The 14,876-nt window shown below is 44.0% G+C and overlaps 1 protein-coding gene across 1 annotated transcript in view; it reads right to left on the bottom strand.

Moving 5' to 3' along the window:
• Galntl5 (polypeptide N-acetylgalactosaminyltransferase like 5) overlaps positions 1-13,848 on the bottom strand; it is a 36,736-nt gene extending 22,888 nt beyond the window's left edge. Inside the window, exons 1-5 of the mRNA XM_036180777.1 lie at positions 13,602-13,848; positions 10,274-10,403; positions 9,587-9,753; positions 6,945-7,067; positions 5,120-5,369 (exon numbers count right to left, since the gene is read on the bottom strand). Coding sequence (XP_036036670.1) covers positions 5,120-5,369; positions 6,945-7,067; positions 9,587-9,753; positions 10,274-10,403; positions 13,602-13,848 — 917 coding nt within the window. The remainder of the gene's footprint in view (positions 1-5,119; positions 5,370-6,944; positions 7,068-9,586; positions 9,754-10,273; positions 10,404-13,601) is intronic.
• Positions 13,849-14,876: the final 1,028 nt, after the last annotated feature.

Raw genomic sequence — 14,876 nt, 5'->3', positions numbered from 1 at the left:
TGTTTGTTTGTTTGTTTATTTATTTTGCCAGAGCTGAGGACCAAACTGAGGGCCTTGCACTTGCTAGGCAAGCGTTCTACCACTGAGCTAAACCCCCAACCTGAGATTGCATTTATAATCAACCTGTTTTAAATAAAAATAAACATTCATAAATAATACTTTGGGAATTTGGGCATAGCTGCTCATACTACTTCTTGCTGGATGAGGTTGTTGTATTCTTATGGGGACACAAAGAAAATTTTAGGATTATGGAGTAGTCCATGAGGCTGTATTGTCTGAGTCAGTTGCCTTGAAAACTTTCTGGATGTTGGATCATCTGGACCATGGTGTCATCAGAGACCTTTCAGGGGGTCTTGGCTAGTCAAACCTGATGTATCTTAATCTGAAACAAATCCATAGCTTCTTGCTTTCTATGGAAACAAAAGCAGAGCCTTCTTTCCAAAGCAACATATCCTTAGACTAGATAGTTATAATTTCTTTAGTTATGACAAAAGATAAGTTAGATGTGAAACCTTAGACTCCCAAATATAGGATAGATAGGATATCTTCTTTAATTTTGCAAAATACAAATAGACTAGATATTATAAATAGACTAGATATTGTAACTGTAATTCTTGCTTGATAATTGTTTTGTTATATGTAATTTTACTATGTTAAAGTTAAAACCTAAAAAAAAGGGGGGGGTGCTGGGGATGCCTTTCTGTATGCTGTGAATGTGTTGCTCTGATTGATTGATAAATAAAATGCTAATTGGCCAGTAGCCAGGCAGGAAATATAATATAGGTAGGACAAGCAGAGAAAAAAATTCTGGGAATAGGAAGGCTGAATCAGGAGTTACCTGCCAGACACAGAGGAAGCATGATGTAAAAGTACTGGTAAGCCACAAGCCACATGACAACTTATAGATTAATAGAGATGGGTTAATTTAAGATATAGATATAGAACTATATAGATATAGCTATAGATACATATAGATATAGAACTATATAGCAAGAAGCTTGCCACGGCCATACAGTAATATAAGTCTTTGTGTGTTTACTTGGGTCTGAGCAGCTGCGGGCCTGGGAAGGCCTGGAGAAAACTCCAACTCTAGGTTGCTTTCTGAAATCTGAGGGTGGGGGTGGAGGACATTGCCAAGGACAACATCCACACAGCTAGTTGAATGTGCAGAGGTCAAGCTAGTGCCTACATGGAGCCTTCACCCCTGTGTTCTAGTCTCTTTGATGTGAGAAGGTGCTCTGCAGGCTACGGAAAGAGAAAACTGGACACCAGCCCAGCTACAAATCCTCAGCCAATCTGTCCTGCCTGCAAGATGTGCTGGGGCAATCAATAGTGGCCCAGAACTGGTGGGAGAAGCCAAACCAATATCTGGTTTAGCTTGAAGTCCATGCCACAAGAGGGAGCCCATGCCCTATACTACCTGGATGGCCAGGATTCAGACTGGATAGTCCAGAGTCCTAGACTAGAACCAAACACAACTGGGGAAGAAAAGACTCCTAGTGATATTCTGCTGTACTCATAGATCAGTGCCTAGTCCAGTCATCATCAGAGAGGCTTTTTCAGGCAGCAGATGTGTGTGGGTATAGAGACCCACAGCCAGACATGATGCAGAGAGAGAGTCTAAATTGGAGGTCTCTGATTGGGGAACCTCAAAGAGGAGGGGGAGAAAAGACTGTAGGAGTCAGAGGGGATGGAAGACACCCAGAGACCATGGCTCACTGAATCAACTAAGCAGGGCTCCCATGGGCTCACAGAGACTGAAGCGGTAAGCACTGGGCTGCATGAGGCTGCACAAGGTCCTTTGCATTTTCTGTTCTTGGGACTCTTTTTCCCCTATAAGGTTACTCTATCCAGCCTTGATAATTAGGGCTTTTGCCTTGTCTTATTGTGTCTTGTTTTGTCCTGTTTGGCTGTCATCTCTTGGTGGCCTGCTATTTTCTGAAGAGGAAACAGAGGTGAGGGAGGTGGATCTTGGGGGAAGGGAAGAGTTGGGAGAAGTGGAGGGAGGGGAAACTGTAGTCGGGATGTATTGTGTGAGAAAAGAACCTATTTCCAATTAGAAAAGAAAAGAAAGTAAAGCTGTGTTTGTTTTTATTGAGAAAGCAGCATGTCTGTATTCTCATAGGACGATTGTTGTCAGCTGCACTGGGTGCTGCATGTCCCCATTGGAGCACTGGGTGGCAGGAGTCCTTCTCTGGCACACTGGTCCACCAAAAGACCATGATTATAGATAGCCAGCAAGCTTGGAGCATCTAAGTCCCCCTTGCAGTATCACTGTGTGATACCATGCTGCTGCCCGCCTGTCCTCTTCACTACTCTGTGCACATTTAAGAGCAAGGAATTTAGTCTAGCTTCAGAATCATCTGAATGGGTGGGAAAGGGAGCCAGCAGGTGATCTGTCCTTTGTGGTCCCAACCACAGCCTGAGAAAACTTGATCTGTGGGGACAGCCAGGGAATAGGCAGGTGTAAGGTGAAGTTTTTGTTGAGAACAGGCTTCCTGGGGCTGGGCAATCCCTGGGGTGGGAAGCAGGCAGTGGAATGCCAGAAGATCGCTGTTGCTATGTGGTCACATACAAAACTGCATAATATTCCAGAAGGGTCTTCCATAAACTATTACGTGATTTCACAACTATCTCTTCTACTTCCTTAGTTGTTTTAATTTCATCCTTGAGCCATAGCTGAGCCATCCTTGAGTCAAGACTGCTTCTCGAGAGTAGCATGTCCAGGTGTGGCCAGACAGTATAGGCTAAGGAATACAATCAAGGTTAGGGAGAAGAGGGTGAATGAGAACAGGACTGTGGTGTCATGGACTGTAGTCCATGGATGAGACACAGCACACGGGTTTCTATCTGATCAATTTTGACAGAGTACATCAGCTCCTGGGAAGGAACAAGGCACACAGAGGGTGGAAATGATTTGGTACCAAAGACCCACAGATGTATGGCTGCAGTGTGGTAGGATGTAGCCACTGGGGTGTCAGCTAGAGGAGGACAGTGAGGAGGGGAAGGGAGAGAACAAAGTTCTGTAGGGATGGTGTCTGAGAAGCAGAGCAGGGGACAGCAAGCTTCTGGGATATGTTCCTTGACATGGTGTCATGTCCAGTAATACCAGAAGAAGCCCAGGAGATGGCAATCCACATGAAGTGGGTAACTTTATAGGTATTTGATTCTCGTCACTGCAGAGTATTGCCCTCTAGAACACGCAAGTAAGGACGTATAAACATGACTGTCAGGCCACACAGTTCTACTACAGGGTTAGAAAATACAGCTACTACCTGGTCTGGGGAGCATCTCATATCAGAGTTTCCAGGAAATGTAGACCTAGCCTTCAGGAAGCCCCTCCAGATGTTCACATTTACAAACACAGTTTCCAAGACAAATAAACTAGGAGAGTCGTGTTCCTCTCAACCCAGGAAGTTACACCTGGAAACACTGGGGCAAAGATGTCCACACTTCCTAACCATGCCAGTTTGCTCCTTGATCACTAGACAACCTCTTCCTGCAACTGAAAGAAAGATGCTTAGGGCTAGGAAGATGGCTCAGTCAGTGAAGTGCCTGGTTTGCAATCATGAGGACAGGAGTTTGATCCCCAGAAGCCATCTAAAAAAAATCTGAGCATGGTGGCATACACTTGAAATCTTAGTGTTGAGGGTATGGAAAGAGGCAGGTCCCTGGGGCCTGTTGGCCAACAATTCTAGCATACTTAGTGAGTTCTAGGTCAGGAAGAGACTCTGTCTCAAAAACCAAGGTTGACAGTTCCAAGGAACAATACATGTACACAGATACTTATGAGCACACTTCATGCAAACACACACACACACACACACACACACACACACACACACACACACACACACACAGTGGGCATTGGAAATCAGGTCAGCATTCACCAGCCATGGTAGCTTCTTGAAGGTGGTGTGGCACAAAGCACAGTGTCACTTGAAACAAACTCAATACTTTAAGAAACAAGTGGCTCCCAAACAGATCAAGCTATTCAGTTGTCTCACTTATCCAGAGGGCCTGAACTAGCTGGGGGCTCCACAGCCGTTGGTTCATAATTCATGTGCTTTCTTTCGATTGGCTATTTGTCCCTGTGCTTTTTGCAGTCTTGGATTCAACAATTCACACTCTTGCAGTCCCTCCTCTTTCTCGACAGTTGGACACCTGGAGCTCCACCTGGGGCCTGGCTGAGGATCTCTGCATCCACTTCCATCAGTTATTGGGCGAGAGTTCCAAGACGACTGTTAGGGTGTTTAGCCATCTGATCACCAGACTAGGTCAGATCAGGCTCTCTCGACCATTGCCAGCAGTCTACAGAGGATGTGTCATTGTGGATTTCTGGGGACCTCTCGAGCCCTCTGCCTATTCCTGTTCTCATGTGGTCTTCATTTATCATGGTCTGTTATTCCTCATTCTCCCTTTCTGTTCTTGATCCAGCTGGGATGTCCTGCTCCCCTAAGCTTTCTTTCCCTCAAATCTTGCCCTTCATTACTCCCACTGTCGTGCAGGTTGTTCACTGAATAGCTTGATCAGTTTGGGAGGCACCCAGGCTGTGGGACCAGGACCTGTCCTTAGTGCATGAGCTGGCTGTTTGGAACCTTGGGCTTACACAGGGACACATGCTCAGCCTGGAAGGAGGGGACAGGACCTGCCTGTACTGAATCCACCAGGTTTAAATGAATCCCCAGGGGTATCTTGGTCCTGGAGGACATGGGAATGGAGGGGAGGGGCTGGGGGAAGGTGGGGGTGGGGGCAGGAGGGGGGAGGACAGGGGAACCCATGGCTGATGTATAAAAGTTGGGCATAGTAGTAGCACATGTTGGGATTAAAGGTGTGTGCCACTATGTCTGGCTGAATTTATATCTTAATAAATCCCTATTACCCATTGAATAGACTCATGTGGATTGATATTAACAACCAGGGCTACATATAGAAACCCTGCTAAGAAAGGAAGGAAGAAAGGAAAGAGAAAACAAAAAAAGGAAGGAAGGAAGGACGGAAGGAAGGAAGGAAGGAAGGAAGGAAGGAAGGAAGGAAGGAAGGAAAAGAAGTAAGTAAAGAGTGGCAAAACAAAACATAGATTTTTCACTTACAGTCCCCCAAACAAGAAAAATCTCACCGGATGGGTTTACTGTGTCCTTCTGGGCTATCCAGCTCATATGAGAAAACACTGTCCCATCTAAAGTCCAGGTTCCAGTCAAAAGCTCCCCTTGCAATGGGTGCCGCTATATAATTCAGTGTTATTTTATCAATGACATCTATCAGAGGGCACACCACCGTTTTGTGGTCCTTAGCAATGGCATGCAGTAAGGGCTCCAGCCAGACTTTATTCACCTCACAGTGGCTACCCAAGAACACCAGGACGTCCCCTGTGAAGGCAAGAGCAGACTAACGTTGGTTCTTGTCTTAGGGTTGCTGTTGCTGTAGTAAAATATCATGACCAAAAGCGACTTGGGAAGGAAAGGATTTATTTGGCTTACACTTCCACATCATAGTCCATCATTGAAGGAAGTCAGGACAGGATTCAAACAGATCAAGAACCTGGACACAGGAGTACCGCTTACTGGCTTGTTTCTCATGGCTTGCTCAGCCTGCTCTTATAGAACCCATGACCACCAGCCCAGAGGTCATGCTGTTCTCAATGGACTAAGCTCTTCTACATCAATCACTAATTAAGAAAATGCTCTACAGGCTTGTCTACATCTCTTATGGAGGCATTTTCTCAACTGAGGCTCCCTTCTCTCTGATGACTCTTGCGTTTGTCAAGTTGACATAAAACTAGCCAGCAAGGTCCCCTAGAGTAAAGATATTCAGTCCAAATGCAAGATGGATGCAATGAGTATTCATTGACTATTTACTATATGCTAGTTCCTCAGTTGCATTGAGGGAAATGAGAAATACATGTTTTATTTTGTCCAAAAAGGTGAGACCCCATGTACTGTGAGTGTTCTTAGGAGGGTAGAAAGCTGCAGGTTAGAGGATGGCTTAGAGAAAACTCTATCGGAGTAGATAGACCTGAGAAGAGCTTTCATTTCCAGAGATCATTTCAGGAGACTGGAGAGATGGCTCAACCATTAACGTGCTTATAAGCATGAGAACCTAAGTTCAATCCCTGTTACCTACGTTAAGAAAACAAAACTAAACTATCTGGGCTTGTTGACCTGTTCTTACAATCCTAGTGTAGTGGGTAGCTATTCCAGCTTTGACCTTGAAGCACTGCCTCTAGGTGACAGCAAGTAACTGCCATACCTGCCTGTGACCTGCCCCTGGGACGTGGCCAAGAGGAGACCCCTTAAGACCCAAGATGCATACATGCTTGCTCTCTTGGCTCCTTGTGATCCTGGATACTGGATTGCAGACCAAGTCAGAGACTACATCTCATCTCTCCCAGATCCTGTAATGACCCTTTATTGGTTGTAAGTTACCCCTGAAATAAACCTCTTTTAATTGCCAGATAAAATATGTGGAATTGCCTCATTAATTGCCGCTGTATACTAGCACTGGGGAGTTGGAAACAGGTAAATCCCTGAGGTATGCTAGCCAGCTAGCCCAGTCTACATGATGAGTTCCAGGTCAATGAGAGAACCTGCCTCAAACAAACAAAACAACAGTGATGGCACCTGAGAAATGATGCCTATATTTGACCTCTGCTTCTTTGTTTCAAGACACAAGAACCTGGAAATCTCAGAGGGTGCCATCTGGAGTCTAGTCCATACCTATAACAGAAGGGCAGGACTTTGCTGTTTTTAAACAGTCATTCCCATTATTCTAAGTTTTGCTTTTTATGGCTTCAGGTCCCTGGGATCAACTGAAGTCTGCCATATCTTTCTCTTGCAAAGTCAGGCTGTGTACCTTCATACTGTGAGCCACATTAACCCTTTCCTACTTAGTGACAGCACAAGAAAAGTAACACACCGGCTCCTGGCCTAAAATAATATTCATACCTGAAGCGCGGGAGGCACCGATCATTCTTGATCTAATGAGACCCTCTCTCTTTTCGTTTCTTATTAATTTAATCTTCCCACGAAAAAGTTCCAGCTGATAGTCCAATGTTTCTTTTAAATCATCTGGAAAAAAATATTTGGCATTTGACAATTTATAAACTGCAACTATAGTAATTGAAACATTGTCATTATGAAAAATTTATAAAAGCCCACTATTGCACAGATTTTAATGTGGCCCTGGTTAGCCTCATATCCACAAGAAAAGTGGTTTATAATCAAATTGTGTAATTTTTGTGCTTTTAGTGACAGGTCTCAGCTTTACTACATCATTATTAAAATTTAGTAGAAAAAGTGTAGGTTATAAGGCTTTTGCTATAACCTGGTTTTACTACTAACTACACAAGTAGTACTGTGATTAATTTTGCTTCTAATTTTATAGTGGCTTGAAGGTGAATTATCAAACCGAGCAAGTTCGAGAGTCACTTGCACCCATCCCCTCCAGCTAAGGAAGCCCACTGGCATTGTCTGTGGCCATGTTCAGAAAAAAACAGGTTTCAGTTCAAAATTTGTTATACAATTCATGATGAAGTCATTCTAAATTAGTGTAAGGAATATATTGATCCTGAGTTCCATTGGAACATAACACCCTGTGTCCTGTGTTTGTGGCTCTCCATGAGTCAAGGGATGGAAGAGATGACTGGTCTGGCAGCACACTTGGGGTCTTGGCTACCAGTAGTGATCCTCTTGGTCTCTTTTGAAGGGAACTAAAATACAAGATGTATACATAAGCAGGTCACTAGAGATCATAGACTGAATGTTTGTGTTCACCAGCTCCAAATGCATATGTCAAAACCACCAATGTGATAGCATCTAGGAGTAGGGATTTGGGAAGTATTAGATCATGAAGATAGAGTCCCCATGAATGGGACTTATATGAAGAGGCCCAAGAGCTCACTTGATCCAAAGAGGATGGAGCAAACGGGCATCAATCTAAAAAACAGAAAGATTGTTGTTACCAACAACCTGGTCTTGTTGGTACCCTGGTCTCAGATCAGTGTTTGTTGCTCAAGACACCTTGTCAAACTGACAAGAGACTAACTTGTCTCTAGACTTTTGGTGCTGTGCTGAAAGGCTGGCAGACATGGTCACTCCTGGAACTGCGTGCTGACTATGGGATTTGTGAACTTCTGAGTGAGAAAGCAGAACTCTTCTGGCCAGTAGGCACATCTGCACCCTGCACCCAGCTTTACTGAGATTTCCTGCCCAGCAAGCTATAGACACCTCAGCTCTACTGAGTAGATAAGGTAGTATGAGGGAAGGAAGAAGCACCCATCCCATGTACAAGACTCAGTTGGTGGTGATTGTTATGGAAATGTTATGTGATAGGCATCTGGCCAATATCATAACTTCCAAACATAGTAACATTAGCTTGGCTCACACCCAGAGCAACCTAGTGTCACTTCCACAGCCTGGCCTTCCTGGAATATCTTTTCTTCTCAGCATACCTTTTTTCTTTCAAGTTCATCATAGACTAGCTTCTCAGTGGTTTGGGTGACTTTGCAGGCCTGAAATCTATCCAGTATTGAATCATTATCTGGGCACTCCTGGCTTGTCTAAGGTTGACACTCAGTTGTAAACAGACAATCAATTTCCAAATCTAAGCATGAGTAACTAGACTTTGTTCTAGTATCCTTATTCTATCCTAAAAAGTAAGAACAGAGGAATTGTTACTTACTTGCAGTTGGTTGAGTTCTTTCTTGTGAAGTACCTAGCTTGGGTCATCTCCCTATTAAACTCTCCATATTCATCCATTCATTCATTACTTATTTTTGAACAGGGTAGCTCTTCAGAATGTTCTCATATACCTCAGATTGAACTTACTTTGTAGCCAAGGATAATCTTGATCTCCTGATCCTCTACTTCCACTTTCTTGGTGTTGGGATTGGAGGTATATACCACCACACCCAGTTTATGCAGTGTTGTGAATTGAATCCAAGGCTTTATGCATGTTAGGCAAATACTCTACCAACTAAGCTACATAGACATAGCCCTCCATGTTCTTGAGATAAAATTCCAAAAATGCCTTTCATGAATAGTCCCTTTTAAATAACTCCAGCTTTATGCCTTTTCCTGAATCCCTCCAACTCTGCACTCATACATAAACTTCATAAAATGCAGAAGTGTTCCATGCTTACCCTGTTGTCTCATTTTAGGCCTTTAAAGTGCCATTTATTTTGGCTAAAACATTTTCTTCCTGGCCATTTGAGCAACCCTAGCCAATCTGTCCTCTTCCATTTAGATGGCACTTCTTTCTGAAGTGATCCCTAAAGATAAGGCAAGCCTCTATGATGACTTCATGGACCCATCATGACAGGTCTGGATCAATCTTTCCCACCATAAGCAACGAGTACATCACGTATAGCATTTCCCTCAACAGCTACCAGAAACATTCTCTGTGTAAAACATAACAAGTGCCAAGCTATGCATGATGAATTCAGCACATTGAAGGTAGAGGCAAGAGGGTCAGGAGTTCAAGATGGGGCTAGCCTGAACTACATGAGACCATTTCCCCAAAACCAAAACAAATCTCAAGTATCACTAGAGAAAAATGCCACCTTCCAAGTAGTCAATGTCTGTCTTACCAATTTCACTCATGTCATCAACCAAAATTATTTCTTCAAGGAAATGGTGTGGAGTAAGGTTCATCACACTAGACACTGTTCTGAGCAAGGTGTGAAATTCTTCATTATGAAAGCATATGATGATGCTGGCAGTGGGTAGATTGAGTGGGTAGTGTTTCTGATGACATCTGCAAGAATATAGGGAGAGAATTAATCATCTAAAAGCCTCTGGGGTGGTCAAATTCATAGACACTGTAAGTTGACTAGGGGAGAGAAGGGGTGCAAAGTATCAGTTCAGATGGTGCTGTGGTTGCTCACCACTGTGGCTGTGCATAATGTCATTGAATTGTCCACTAGAAAAATCGTTAACAGCAATTTTATATGCATTTTACCACAATAAACACAGATAACTGAAGACACAATGAAAATTAAGCAGACTATGAAGAAAAAGATATACAGATATCCAAAGCATTTTCTATTGGGAATTAATGCTTTGGCCAGAAGCCCTCAATTGTGACTGAGTAAAAACTTTCAAGGGATTTATTTAACTCCTAAAAAACCTCTAGAACATATTCTGCCAAGGGGGAAGGTGGTCTCCACACCATAAACATCAGGATCTTGACATTGCCTGACTTAAAGTCCTAAGGAATTTATATTACAAGATTTCTAATATGCTAAAATTAAAATCTGGTTAGTGAAAGAACATACATTTTGTCCCTGGAATCTGGCACCTCTCTCACCATGCCCAGTCTTCTACTGATAGCAGCATTAAGTCCATATTGCTCAAATTCTTCGTAAAATTCTGGCTCTAAATGGTCAAAATGATCTGCAAGAAAAGGTCATTTGAGTCATATAAGTGAAAGCTTACAAGTTACAGATGCAATGCTATCTTGAATTTTTCTGAAACCGTCATTTTCTTGGACTCTAAACTACCCCCAGAGGACAACGTTAAAGGTGGAAGCCCAGAGCATTTGCATAACCAAAGCAGACATCCTAGTGAAGTGTCGACACTTGGTCCTAATAGTGCTGCAGCAATCACTTTTCTTGTTGTTGTTGTTGTTTGGTTTTTCGAGACAGAGTTTCTCTGTGTAGCTTTGAGCCTTTCCTGGAACTCACACTGTAGCCCAGGCTGGCCTCACAGAGATCTGCCTGCCTCTGCCTCCCTAGTGCTGGGATTAAAGGCGTGCGCACCACTGCCTGGCCCTGTTGTCATCTTAAATACCCGACAAAAGCAACTTACTAAGTGAGGGGTTGTTTTGACGCGTGGTTCTAGGAGAAGTCCATTATAGAGGGGGAGGCGCTGTGGCGGCAAGTACCTAAAGCAGTCAGTCACATGGCATCTGCAGTCAGTGAGCAGAGGGCAGTGTGTCCAACTTGCTTACTTTTTCCTTTGTATGCAGTCCAGGAATGCGCTCTCTCTCTCTCTCTCTCTCTCTCTCTCTCTCTCTCTCTCTCTCTCTCTCTCTCACACACACACACACACACACACACACACACACACACATACACACACTCCATAAATGCCACACAGGGGTGAAACACAAGTAGTCACAGATAAAACATCATTAGCAAACATCCAAGAAAATAAACTCATTCTCTCTAACCCAAGAAAGAACTGGGGGAAAGGTAGCCTAATAACAACAAGAAGAAAAAAACAACTTTGCAAAACTTGCCTGGAGACCTTTTATCTCCCCCTCCCCACTAAGGAAGCAAGCAGCAGTATCCCTCTTGCCCCACCTGGTGGTGTCTGTGGGCCCAGCAGCGCCTAATCCTCACTGGCCAGAAGCATGCGGTGGTCTCTGATCACCCTCCTGGGTGGTGCAGGGAGAATGATGGGGGAGTTCTAGGGCCTCCTCACCTCGTGGAAACTGGTGATGCTGAGTCTCCCTGATGGACTCCTGTCAGGGGATTTGTTGAACCTCCAGCCCCCGTGACAGCATGGTGGGACAGGGTAGAGCCAGGTGGCTGTCTACTTCCCCTTCTCTCTCATGAGACCCAGTGGGGAGCCAAACAGTGTGAACCAGGAGAGTTGATTTCTTTGAACCTGGTGGCAGGGAGGACTAGAGGACTAGAGCCTTTTAACCCTGGTGTCAGTGGGGCACAAGGGAGGAAGGAGAGACAAGACTGGCTGACACTGTGCCCAATGACAAGGTTATGAAAGTCGCTGCTCCATTTAAGCGGAAACAAAAGTGACCTGAATTCTTACATCACCTGTCTACCACAAGATGGTGTGCACACAGTGCTGTGGGCAGATGGGCAGGGAGGGGCTTCTGGCAGGAAGGGTGATAGAACGCACATCCTTACCTGTTCCTTCTAATAGAGAACAGAAAGGACCAAGAGGAGCATTCTCACATTCTGTACCGTATGGCACACTTACACTCAACATTGCGGAAGGGAATCAGTGCTGACACTCTGTTGATGGTCTGTTTGTTCTGAGGTAACTCTGTGCTAGGCCAGATGCCCCTGGAGGAGTACAAGATCGATACTAGAGCAGCTAACTATGTCCATTGTTTACTTGAGCCCAGGCACCCACAGAATGAGGGGAGAATGACAGAGCTGACAGTGAGAAACAGGCATAAAACTAATGTCAAAAGTGTGGCCGGCCACCTCAACCAGGATGGCAGGACTGAGCTCCGAGTGACTGGCGACCTCTGTCCCTGCCCACCTCCATGATCTGTTTGGTAGAGATGTAATGGAAGACAGACCTTCAGACTACTAATCCCCTCTCTCAGATTGCTGGTGCCTAAATAAAGTGAAGTATTAAGATTCAATTTCTGGGGTTGGGGATTTAGCTCAGTGGTAGAGTGCTTGGCACAAGGCCCTGGGTTCAACCCTCAGCTCAAAAAAAAAAAAAAAAAGATTCAGTTTCTGTCTTTGCTCACGAGCTTTTGTGAGTGACAGACAGACACCACAATCTATTTTTGCTTCTAGTTTTACTACACCTCAGTGAAGGAGACCTGCTTGAAATCATACTAAGGTGTCTCACAATATTTTTAATGTCCAGGATGCAATAGAAAATGTCATACCAAAAGCTGAGGAAGTCCCAAATGGAATTCAAAAAGACAACCGACAGATGCTAACACTGCATATCACTGCAGCAGCATCAGAAGCAGACTGAAAAGGGAGAGCTCAGCTAAGGGACAGAAAGGAATTATAGGAACGGTGATTACAGTCATCTAAGTAGACTCAGGGTAACTCTAAGTAGTAGTTAAACTACACAGAGGGCAGAGCCTGTGAACCTGAGGTCATGTCAATTGGATTGGTGTGGTATGAAAAAGAGAGAGATGAACTAGAAAGAAAAAGATTCTCAGGGACCCATGGCGTAACTGAAGAGCTAACTCTGTATTACAGGAGCTACAGAAGGAGGAGAGAGAAAGCAGGGGGTAGGGTATAGTGTGAGAGCAGGGTAGGGGTGCTACAGAGGGGCCATTCTATGTCTTACTCTTCCATGATGCTATCAGCAGTGCCCCAGAGCAGTGCAGAGCCCAGGACACAGATCTGACTTTTAAGCCATTTATTATTTCTTTATTGTTCTCTTCACCTTTGGGGGCTTATTTTGTTAAACCAGACCATCACCTGTGTAAACATGAACACAAATCTTATAACAGCGAGTGTTGGGGGAGAGCAAATTCCAAGAGGATATTGACATAGACTATCTCCAGATATGCTAAACTATGCAATGCCAGAACTGCCATCTGACAGCATGCAGAGGATGTGGAAGACACTGGTGGATTCAGGCAACAGCTGCCTTTGAGGTTGGTAGATGGGGAAGGACCAGGGGTGACATTTCTGTTGTACCTGTTGAAATTCATTTCTGTGGAAAACAGAAAGCTGCCTGAGGCCAATATAGAAACTACATAAAAATGAGAAATTGAGGTGGTACATGCATGCGTATATACACTATTGAATTCTGTGTATAATATATCCATATATGAAATATTGGCCTAAGGAGGGTATTCTTTTACTCTTCCAAATACTGAATCTGTGATATGTTGAAAGTAGTTAACAGAAACAAATCAGTTTCTTCCTGCGTATAATTTTGGTTTTCCAGGTTCATCTGCATCAGACTTACCTTTAATAACTTTCTGATTGGGAGTTTCCTCTGAGTCATGGTTTTTCTGGTACACATTTTTTCCAAGTGAGCTAGCCTTGATAGGTTCCTGGTGGGTTTTCTTCAGCTGTTTATTCTCTTGACTGTAGTGAAAATATGCCATTAGCAGAGCAGTCCAGAGCCCAAAGGCCATGGATCCACATAATAAACACTGTGCTATGATAGTCTTCATTGTGGAGTGCACATTTTTAAATTCCAATTTTCCTAGACAAGATCATTGTAAGAGAAGCTGTATTAGATAACTTAGTGGTGTTTGAATTATCCATGTGGCTAAAATTCTGTTTTCAGTGTTTTAAAAACAATCATTTTGGTACTTTTTGAATATATAAGTTTATCTCTTTTCTGTCACAAAAATTCTTCCCACATATATCCATAGGGCCAACATCCAGATGGGTCAATGAAACAGGCAGCATACTTTAAAGTCTTCTTTACCCTACCACTGAGCGGGGAGCTCAAGGAGAGGAGGAGATCACAAAAAAGAGCATCATCTTATGCCTGTCCAGCCCACTTGGAGAGATAGTGTAGCTCTCTAAAACTCTGACCAGACACCAGTCAGACTGAAATGTAAAAGCATGCCATGTTGTATGCTGAAGAGAGACATGAGTGCTGTGGTCCACTGCTGAGGGGACCATAAATGGACTGAGTGGTTTGGGTTCTAACCAGTGATGGATGGATATGAACACCTATCCTGAATGTGTCCATAGTGACATTGACATTTCCAGTCAGATGCAACTAAAGCTTTTCTCAGCAGGATTGCTAAAGTGAGGCTGTCCTTCCAGTGGTGAAATCAATCAGCTAGAGCTGTCAGCAGCAGATTTTAAACCCAAAGTGAGGAACAGGAAGCAGCCCTGAAGCTCACTGGCCAGCCAGCCTAGACAAATTACTGAACTTCCAGTTCAGTGAGAGACCCTGTTTCAAAGGGTAAATGAGGAAAGTGTCAGGGAACGATACCCAGCGTTGACCTTAGACCTCAATACACATGAGTACTCACATGCATGTGCACCTCCCATGTGGACAGCCAGACAGCCAGCTGGATACACACACACACACAGAGGAGAGAGAGAGAGAGAGAGAGAGAGAGAGAGAGAGAGAGAGAGAGAGAGAAAGAAGCAGGGCATAGTGTGTTTTGCAGAACATGATGAGTAATGTTCCTGCTTATGGTCATTCATATGCAGTAGATGCTTGGGGAAACCTGTGAGC

Source organism: Onychomys torridus, chromosome 3, assembly GCF_903995425.1.
Source record: "Onychomys torridus chromosome 3, mOncTor1.1, whole genome shotgun sequence".
In the NCBI taxonomy this organism is placed as follows: Eukaryota; Metazoa; Chordata; class Mammalia; order Rodentia; family Cricetidae; genus Onychomys; species Onychomys torridus.
Note: the sequence above shows the minus strand (reverse complement) of the source record. Positions and strands in the feature narration are given on the sequence as shown.